Source organism: Antennarius striatus, chromosome 17, assembly GCF_040054535.1.
Source record: "Antennarius striatus isolate MH-2024 chromosome 17, ASM4005453v1, whole genome shotgun sequence".
NCBI lineage: Eukaryota > Metazoa > Chordata > Actinopteri > Lophiiformes > Antennariidae > Antennarius > Antennarius striatus.
This window is the reverse complement of record NC_090792.1, coordinates 5,079,945-5,090,793: the sequence shown is the minus strand read 5'-3', so window position 1 is coordinate 5,090,793 and position 10,849 is coordinate 5,079,945. Positions and strand designations below refer to the sequence as shown.

Here is a 10,849-nt window from a genome sequence, read left to right as displayed (position 1 = left end):
GTATTCTTGACAAGTATCCCGAAACGACACAAGAATCACGACAATGTTCACAAGAAAGGAAAACAAAAACACGTGATATGCTCCTGCTTAACCCCTAACTCTGTTTCATATCAGTCCCACTGTTGAAAAATCTGTTAGACTGGTTCAGAAGTAAAGTCTACATCCCACCCATCAAATATCAAATAACCCACTTAATCCGTCCGTCTGTTATAGTCCACCAAATGTCTTTGCAACCCTTGCAGATAGAAAGATGAAAAAGAAAGCACATTACTCAGGCGGCAAAGGGCATGAAAATGAGATGATGATGTTGATCTAGAGAAACTAGTTCAAGGTAAAATTTTTGCTTTCGTACACTAAGGAACTGAATAGGATAGAAAGACAAGGGAGAAGGCCAGTGTGAGACCGTAGATCAAAGCTACTGCTCTGATCTATGAAAAGCACTAGCTTTGATCTTTGACCTATGCAAGTAGGTCAGGGTAAAATCAAAGCACTAGCTTTGATCACTGCAAGTAGGTCAGTGTGAGATTTTGAATTCAGGAGTGTCGCAGGATGTTTCAGTCTGTGGCTGCATCGAGTCTTGTTTATATTTTTATTACAGTCAGCCTTGATTTAATATTATTTTCTCTTTACTTTTTTACATGGGTAGGTTTGTCCTCTGTCAGGATCAACAGCTAGTTAAGTTGCTAGCTTCTACTCCTGAGAGAAAGCGAACATTAGTATGGACCTTGAATGAACCGTGACCTGATGCATTTATGATGCAGGGCCTTGCAAATTAAAAAAGATGCAGTGCTGCCCCCCTTTGTTAGTTTTGGAGAAGAGCCCACCTTTTAATTCTGTGTAATAGTGAGTGAAGACTATACTGAATCTCCTGTGACTAATCAAACATGCTGCAACTGACAAAGTCAAGAGGCTTTAATGTATAGGATCAAGCAGGCAAAGTACAATATCACCATAATAAATCATGTATTTATAGAATATCATCAGATGAATGCTGTTCTTAGTGCCTCATTGCTCGATGTGGGCTTGCAGACAATCCTTTGTCTACCACTCTCTCCCATTTCCTGTCACTAATCTTTGGATATCCTACCAAAGGGGGAAAAAAAGGTGCCAATACTCTATTCATAATATGATCGCTGTCAGAATTGTCTTTAATGAATGACTACATATCATCATCAAATATAATATCAGTCTCATCATCTGGAATCAAATACATTTTTTTTGTTCTGAGGTTATTTTAACTGACCCCTGGTAAGATTCAAAGCCGTACATACCTGAACATTTTTGTCACTGCCCAAATCTTAAGGGTTTTTTTAAATCTTGCATTGATTTCTGGCAGGTGTCTGACAAATTAATGAGAATTAGCAAAGATGTGATGTCAGCTGAACTTTTAAATGACCACTGTGTGAAATATGTCACGAAGAAATCCCATTGTAAGGTGCAGTATAGCCTCTATACTGCCATGCCTGAGCAGAATGTATGACTTTACATATTATTATCAGTATGTATAACTTTACATATTAGATCTCTGACTCTGACTTCAGAGTTAGAGATCTCTGATCTGAAGTCAGATGCTGAAATGTTCTATAATTCTAAACAATAGATTCCAAAGGTATGTGATGCAGACATCAAGGAAAATGAACCAGTGCTGAACCAATAAAAAAACCCGTTGAGGGAAGGTCTGGAGGGAATGGAGTGCACCCAGGGCTCATTGGGTTGAATGAAAACTGACACCTATTATACTACATCCACCCTTCCTGAATGGATATTTAAGGGTGGTGTTTAGAAAGAGATTATTATCCATGTGACTGTGAACTAGACTGTTCATACTGTGGCAGTGGCAAGTGGATGTAATGTACTTTTTATTTAATCATCCCAATGTGTAGCCTGGCTGAAAGTGATCTGTCTGAGAGAAACTCTAAACTTTAAATGAGAAATATTGGCTTAATTATTTGACATGAATAATACATTTTTAGAATTAATAATTTGTGTTAAATTATATTAAATTTAATTAGATTATTTAATTAAAACTACTATATAAGAATTTTACTACTGTATTTGTCTTTATATGGTGCCGTTCAGAAAGGTTGAGCGTGTAGTGATTTTCTTACCTTTATTCTGAAGACAGGAAACTAGTCTGAACGATTTTATTGTGAAACAGGAAGTATCGCAGCTCTGTGATGTGATGTTGGGTTTAATGTAATCCGGTACTTGTTTACTATCTGTTTTCCGCGAGTAAATGAAACCAGCAAAATCGTTCTCGTTACGTATATATCTATATACACATATATACATATTCTATTATAAAGATAATTAAACAGAATGCATAATTGTATTTAGAGCTGAAAGGAGCGTTTTGGCAGGTAAAACCATGGCCCAGTGTTGGTGCTAGATTACGTTACATCCGAGGAGCTAATGTGAGTGAATTTTCATTTCTATTGAGAACTTTTCTCCACAGCGAATGGAAACGTTGACGGAAACAGAAGGTTTACGAGGCGCTAGTTATCTTGTTTTATAGCTTTGCAACATATGCTAGCTGGCTAACAGTTTAAGGTCTGCACAGTAATGTTAGACGAGTGTAAAAGACATTATTCGCCACTTCTGGTTAATGATTTAACGTGAACAAAAGGGATATGTTAGAATATTTGATAAAATAGCATAACTTCATCTACCGACACCTGGGACAAGAGGTGGTTGGGACCGGTAATAAAGACATTCACTTTTCCTTTAGAGTTAGTTCATGCTAACTAGAGCTAACTCGGTGTCACAGCAGCATTCAGAATATAGTGTCACAAATGGTAAATGATATATTAAGCCCAAAACAAACAACTACATTTTGGGCAGAGTGGTCAATTTAGTGAAAAATGAATGGTTGTCGGAATGATAAGTTGATCTCCTCACTGTCAGCCCTGATATTCAGACACACAAGCAGAGGCTTTTACAGAGTGCGTTTGAGAATGTAGAATATTATGGAAAAGTGCATTTTTCCCGTAATTTAATCCAAGCAGTTAAAGTTTCATCAAATATAGTATTTAAAGGTTTTTTTGTTTTTGTTTTAGTTTTAATAATAATGGTTTGCAGCTCATGGAAATCACAAATCTGATATCTCCAAATACAAAAAAATATTTCACAAGATCAGTCAGAAACAGGATTTATAACACAGAGAAGTCAAACTTCTGAAAAGTGTGTTGGTTTGTGCCCTCAGTACTTGTTTGAGGTATCTTTTGCAGGAATTACTGCATCAATTCAGCATGGAGGTGATCATCCTGTGGTACTGATGAGGTGTTCTGGAAGCTCAGGTTGCTTTGACAGCAGCTTTAATCTCATCTGTATGGCGTGGTCTGGTGGTTTTCAAATTCCTCTTGACAGTATGCCACAGATTTTCTACAGTTCTGGTCAGAGGAGATCGTCGGCCAATAAGGTCCAGTAACATCATGGTCAGGAAACTAGTTCCTACTAAATTCTGATGCCAAGTCCTGCTCAAAAAGGAAATGAGAATCTCCATGAAGCTGGTCAGCAGACAGAAGCATGAAGAGCTCTGACGTCTCCTGGTAGAAGCTGTGTTGACTTTGACTTGATCAAATCCAGTGGACCAACACCAGCAGATGACATCTGGATTCTGTGTTTCCATCTTCCTCCAGACTCTGGAACCTTGATTTCCAAATTAAATGCAAAAGTTACTTTCATGTGAAAAGAGGGCTTTGGACAGCGGAGCAATTGTCCAGTTCTTCTCCTTAGCCCAGCTGAAATGCTTCTGACAATGACTCTGGATCAGGAGTGGAATGAGACATTGGTAGTCCATTTCCAGGACACATCTGTGTGTGGAGGCTCTTGATGATCTGACTGCAGCCTCAGTCCACTCCTGGTGGAACTCCCATAGGTTCTTGAATCGGTTTTCTTTGACAGTCTTCTGAAGGCTAATATTGGCCCTGCTGCTTGTGGACCTTGTCCTTCCACATTTTGTCCTTCCAGTTATCTTTCCATAAATACATTTTGATGCAGGACTCTGTGGACATCCAGCCCTTTAGCAATGATCTTTTGTGTCTTCACTGACTTCCTTCCTTTGTGAAGGGAGTCAGTGAGTTATTTCTGGACAACTGTCAAGTCAGCAGTCTTCTCCATGATTGCAGTATTGTTAACTGAAACTATGATTCATGGTATTTACAATGCATAAAAAGTAATTTACTGAAACTCGAAATATTCTAAAATAAAAAAATATATAAAAAAATTTGGAGCCATAATTAACTAAATAAAAATGTTTGAAACAATAACAAGAATATACACTGCAGAAATATTATAACTTTCCATGATATTCCTATTTTATGAAATGCATCTGTAATAGTCGGTCATTGTCCCAAATCACACTGCAAACTCCTCATCTCTAGACAACATGTTAGTGACGGCAAGGTGAGAATTACTGATCATGCTTTAGCATGAAAGGTTGTGCTGACCTGCCAATAATTTTGGGTCGTATGTTTCCTATTTTAAAAAGATCAGTTCAAGCAATAAATGTAATTCAGCTCATTCTTGAATTTTTTTCTGATATTAGTGTGTACCATATTTCATTTCAAGCCAACTGTCCATGCATGACATTTGTGACACTAAACCAATTTTTCCATGCATGACTTTGAGAGATTACTCTACAAGGATGCATAGTCACTAAATATGCTGCGGCATGTGGTGTTCATTGTATCCTTTCCATGGGCCCCTGGGGGATACTGGCCATGCAGTATTTTTAGATTATTTTATCAATAACACATTTGAATAGACCAGTAACTTGTTTATGTTAATAACAGTTATTGTGGTGGCCCCATTCATATTCTAGTACTATTTCTCATGACATGCAGTTCTGTTTAGAGTTGTGTTCTACTTTTTGAGCCTAAAAGAATGCAGTGCACTTCCACGAGACACATAAGTGCTTTAAACAGTCGATAAGAGTGTGGGAAAAGGTATTACTGATAGAAGGTGGTTTAATATCAGTTTGGGGAGGGTTCGTAATTGTTTAAATTACGGTAAATAAGATAAATAGTTGCTATATTGCTGACTTTGTTAATTCGCCTGTGGTTCTTGGAACGCATTAATGGTGAGTAACAAGGGCACACTGTATTATATGTTATATGAATCTCATTATATTGCCTCATTTGTGAATGTGGAACTTCAACTGTCGTCAAGTATTTATCCTTGGATGGATGATGGAAGGCAAAGCAAACTTAGGAGGAAGGACAGATGTCTTAATCACAACCACCAGTTTTCTGTTTTTTGTTTGCATTCTCACCTTATAACTGCGTTGTTTGTATGGTGGAACCTTTGACTTTTCAGAAGAGATCATGAGTGCACACTGTTCCACAGTCTGGAAGATTCAGAAGTAAGGGCACTATGCCAGTGGCCGTAAATGCCAACCAGCCCTGGGGATGAGGGGATCTACAATTTTAACAAGAGGGAAGAGGTTGTTGGATTGGAGCTTGAGGAGGGGGCTGTCTGAGTTACAGGAGCATTTTAGGAAATAGCTTGGCTAGATGTTCTGCTAGATCCAACCTTTGTCCTTAAATTTTATCTTGTTGGACGTGAAAGTTCTCATGGAGTGGAATGTGATGGAAGACAAAGGAGAACCTAACAGTGAGTTTTGTTTGGTGTGGAGGTTTTTTATAGTTTAGAACTCTGTGTGTTTGTACTGTAGTTCAACTTTTCCCAACCCTCAACTGCTCAACATTTCACTACTAGTTGAGTATACTGTATGTTCACCACAAACCTGTCTTTACTTTCCAGCAGAATTCCTGTTTATTTGATAGTCTTCATGTGTGTAGACCTATAATCCTTAGCATGCAAATCATCCTCTTTGTTTTCACATATCAATGAGCATTTAATGTATTTAATGTATGTTTTATGGCAGTATTGACAAGAGTGATTTTTTTTAAACTTTTGCTTTTTGGCTTTGGTACAGGACAGGAAGCATAATGCATTAAATGTCACTTAGCGTTGATTATAATGATAATATATTTTTTATTAACACACTTGCTCATATTTAGAATAGCGTTGAAGAATCACCTGTTTGACAGGGATAGTTGCAGATCACTTGGAAGCTGCTTCACTGCGATTAGACCCACTTGTGTTCTCAAAGTGCCACTTCTAAGTTTGTTCTTATTGCAGGCCCTGAGAGGAAGATGACAAAGGAGGAGATTTCCGAGCTTTCAGAGGGAGACACTGTGCTGGGCTGGGCTCCTTCTTGTCAGCGGCCGGTCATCCACCAGGTGGCCTCTGCACCGATGCCCAGTGACTGTGGTGAGGATCTGCTCTCAGACATTCATCCAGCATACACACACAATGGACCAGGTTATCAACCTAATTAAAACATAATGATATAATGTTGGCTTTAAGGAGTACCATGATCAACAGTTGATTAGTGCATTGACAAGAAAGATTCAAGCATTGATCAATATGTCGTCAAAGATTATGATGAACCCAAAGGAAAGATGAGAGAGAAACTTCGCTACTTATCAGCGCTGTTGAACAAATCCAGTTTTATAGTCCAGGATAAGTTTTTATACGTCATTCACTTTGTAGTCGGGTGTGATTGTGTCTGCAAATAATAATTATTTCAGACTTTTACCTTGATTGCAATTACTAAATTAATCATCATGGATTGCTTGATTTATTTATTATTCCAAAAATTCTGTTCTGAACCATTTAAAGCTGAAATATGTTTTCCAGGGAAAAGGTTTGTGTTGAAATCTTTAAACACAGTCACATTTTTTTTTGTTTTTTTTTACAATGGTGTCTATTATTTCCATCCTCTTGAATCATTAGTTAAATATGTGACTTTCCACAGACGTGTCTTCTTTTCATGCAAAATGTACTGTGGTAAAGATGTATTTGTCAGCTCAGTGTTTGTACACTTAATGCACCTTCAGGGACCAGCATTGATTGCAAGATTGTTGACGGACACTTCGTACGCACACATTGGGAAAGAACAAATTGTATTAATCAACAAAGCTTCATTATGTCAATTAGAGGTCCCAAATTTGAGCTTTTGATTATTTTTCAGTTTCTGAGTCACTATTGTTGGAATATTGTTTTTAATATTGGCAGTGTTTAATTACAGTTGATCAAAAAGGGTGAGTCAAATTTATAAGAACACTTTCTAAAATACCAGATTTTGAAATATGTTTTATTTATTATTCATTTTACTACCTTATATTATCCAGTGCTTTTGTCATGTGCATTAATGTATGCATGGATTCTGTATTGCTGCAGTCATTTACAAATTAACAGAATTATTAACACAAGCAGTACATGTCAGTGTGTTCATTAGTCAGTGTAAAGGGCATCATCAGTTCAGTGATTGGTCCGGTAAAGCAAAAGTAGAGGATGTGACACTGTGGCTGTGGTGGCATTCACTCTGAATGGCCAAACTTGCTTGCTTTCTGCCTACAGTGGTTTTGTTAATGCGTCATGGTTCACGACTTGGCATTGCCTGTCAAATCTGATTTCATTCTCCCTCAAACAGTGGAGCAAATCCATTTCCCAAGATTAGCCATTTTATTGAATCGATTCAACAGCCTGGTGCAGGAAGTTGATGTATGTTGTGCTACAGAGTTTCACACACTCTCTTCACACACATATACTATTGAAAAGGTCATACAAAGCAATGGATTGCTAGTTCAACCAATCACTGTGAATTATACAACTCACAAAACTCTGTGTTTTGTTTCATAGTAGCGCTTCACGTTATTAATTGATTAATGCTACGTGTTCAGACTATGTGACGTGAAATGGTTTTGAACTGCCTGACGGAGGAATAAACACATTTCTCCATCCACTCATTGTTAACCAGAGGATTTCCTCATTAACCTCCCTTTGTTTGGAGCTATTCTTTCCTCACCGTCTCCCTCTGTGCTCCTGTAGCGGTAAACTCACAGCGGTAGCGAGCTGTCTCACTTCCAGGTGCGCTGACAGAGCAGGTGAACAAACGATCTGATTGGCTGAACTGAGTGGATCTATTATCGTGTTAACTGGAGTAGCAGCGCCCACCATCTGTATCCGCGACCGTCAGTAAAATGTGCCAAGAAAATCTACTCTGGTGAATTTATCATGGAGTGGTCACGGGTCCGGACAGAACCGTCACGCGGTCCTGATCCGTACCGCGGTCCACCATTTGTTGACCCCCTGTGCCATTAATTTCCGAATCAGTAGATTATATATATATATATATATATATATATAACAAAACAAGGATAGCCCCAAATTAAAAAAGAATGACAATGTCAGTAGTGGGTGTTTCCACCATTTGCTGCAATGACAGCTTGACAGTGACACCTCATGCACCTCACTAGCCTCATGATGTTATTCTGAGGCAATGCATTCCACTCTTCCACAAGTGCTACACGCAGTTATGCCATGTCACGTGGGGGTGGGGTACGATCATCCAGTTTCACCAGTTTCCACCAAATTCATGAGCAACATCTGAATGCCTACCACCGACCTGAAGGTGCTCTATGGCCAGGTGGCGCTGCTCCTCCGTTAAGTGATGTCATGTGTTCATGGCTATTTGAATGATGAACTTGGAATGACTTACTGACAACATCAGTTTTTTATACCCACAGAATGTTGAAATTGATGCCACATTGAAAAGGGTTGTGTTTTTGTACTTCTTGGTATTGGCCCCAATGTATAAGGTACACTGTACACAGTGAGACCAATACATGGAAAACACAAAATGAGGTGTCTCTATCAACCACGATACAATTGCCTCCCTATCCCAAAAATCGCTGAAGTGAAACAAACACTGTATGTATGAAACTCACAGAGTCTCTCAAAATATCCCTAACTTGTTGTGAAATTTTGAGAGAGTCAAAATATCACAGTTAACTCTGTGATTTTGCCTGTCTTGGTTTCCAGAGTTCTCCTTCTTTGACCCAAGTGAGCCTCAGTGCAGAGAGGTTCTTCTGGATCCAAGCACAACCATACCAGAGCTGTTTGCTGTCCTCAGGCAGTGGGTTCCCCAGGTTCAGAAGAACATCCATCATATTGGCAGTGAGGTGATACCACCTAGCATTTCTCTTTCCATTTGCTTATGTTTTGTTTACATATAACTGAAAGCTGAACTTAATTTATTCAGTTAATTAATTTACTCACTGTTTATAGACCGTTAATTTACCTACCACAGATTTACAAAGAAATGTGTAATGCAAACTATGACAATGAGTGCTCTTTTTGTTTTTGATTGGTGAAGGACATGCCAACCTGTCCCCAATCCACTTGTCCCCAGAGTTATGCAAAGTAGCTGAAATGCAGTAAATTGTCTGGAGGAGCTCTTGAATCAAGGATAAAAGCAGATGATTATTTCCTCTCATTTAGTATCAGGAACCCTTAACAAAATAATGCTTTGTTTTGATATCAGTTTGCATTGCTGTTCTAATCCAGATTTAAGAGTGGCTTTCTGAGAGATCCAACTTTCAATTCTGTAGCTCAGTGTCCTTGAGGTTCACTTAATAACCCATTATGAAATGATCCACGCAGACACCAGCAGCTCTAAGTGATGCGCTCTACATCTTTGCACAGATCCTGAAGAGAGGCTGTGATGTGAACGACCGAGACGGTCTGACAGACATGAGTCTTTTGCACTACTGTTGTAAGGCTGGAGCACCGGGCATTGGTTAGTACTGTCACCATTTTGAAATAAACATTCATCTACTCTCACCGTGAAGCATCTGTGAGACACGATTACCACACTGATTCTTAACCCAGGCTGGAACTGATATTCTGTCTGTGAAACAACTTCTTCAAATGCAGGCGATGCAGAGACAGCAGCCAGTTTTGCTCGGAAGCTCCTTTCCCTGGGGGCTAACCCCAATATTCGCTCAAGGTGGACGAACATGAGGGCGTTGCATTACGCTGCCTACTTTGATGTGCCAGAACTTATCAGGGTGGTGTTGCAGGCCTCCCAGCCTGGAGGTGAGTAGAGTCTTGCAGCTACAGGAGAGGGGAGGGGATGGGGTACAGGGCTAACATTTCTATTTTCAGATCTAACTACAGTCTGGATTAAGGTCCTTGTAATTTGTCTTCACTGTGCAAACATGTATATCTACTTAAAAATGCAACAGTCAGAGAGATGCTGATTCTTCTTTCTTCAGGATGTAGTTTAAGATGCTGTTGTGTTACGTGGCAGTCTCCCCAGTGTCACCAGATCGCTGTGGATCTCGACTGGAAACTCATTGTGTACAAACTCTTCTGTTGCATCGAAGAAGAGCGCAGGATTGTGGCAGAAGGATTTTTCTGCAGTTTGAGTTCATAACTTTACATTATCACTCATGTCACACATGGATATTGCTAACAATATGGAAAAGGATGGTTTTAAGTTGTTTTTCGATCCAGTTTTCTTATTAACTTGCATAAAATTAAAAAAAATATCCTGAGTTTGGTGCAGCCACCGCAGGGGCTGCACCCTCTGTTGTTTAGTCTCGATCTGAGAGCATCTAGTACGAACTGATTGAATGACCTTGAAGCTTTGACCTGTGTATGGCTGTAAAATAACTCCCATATGTAAGGATGTGCCAGGTCCTCTGGAAAACAAAATCTAAAATTTTTTTCCCCTAAAAGCATAAATAAATGTGATACCTGTATGGAAATATTTTTTTCATTTTCACCACAAGAGATGTTTTTGACACAGACCTATCCATACGTAGAAATTAATTTTTAATATTTTGAATATTTTCTAGTGTTTTTGTCAAAAGAACCAGTGATTGTTTTTCAATGGGAAAAACACAAACTATGTCCACAACCTCTTTACATTTTTTTACAATCTAGGATGGTCTGAGGTTTTCATTATCCATATTCCTTGACCTCTGGTTCCTCA

At 38.8% G+C, this 10,849-nt stretch overlaps 1 protein-coding gene across 4 annotated transcripts in view; it reads left to right on the top strand.

Moving 5' to 3' along the window:
• Positions 1-2,225: 2,225 nt before the first annotated feature.
• zgc:103755 (uncharacterized protein LOC449988 homolog) overlaps positions 2,226-10,849 on the top strand; it is a 48,828-nt gene continuing 40,204 nt past the window's right edge. The window contains exons 1-6 of one of the 4 annotated variants that reach the window (XR_011038602.1): positions 4,630-4,686; positions 5,569-5,613; positions 6,145-6,276; positions 8,893-9,032; positions 9,556-9,649; positions 9,787-9,948. Coding sequence is in view for 3 of the 4 variants with exons in the window: in XM_068339327.1 (XP_068195428.1) it covers positions 5,574-5,613; positions 6,145-6,276; positions 8,893-9,032; positions 9,556-9,649; positions 9,787-9,948 (568 nt within the window). In the remaining variant the exon portion in view is untranslated. Of the gene's footprint in view, positions 2,415-4,629; positions 4,687-5,475; positions 5,614-6,144; positions 6,277-8,892; positions 9,033-9,555; positions 9,650-9,786; positions 9,949-10,849 lie in introns of those variants that run through there. The other 3 variants (XM_068339327.1, XM_068339329.1, XM_068339328.1) reach the window with 3 other exon arrangements.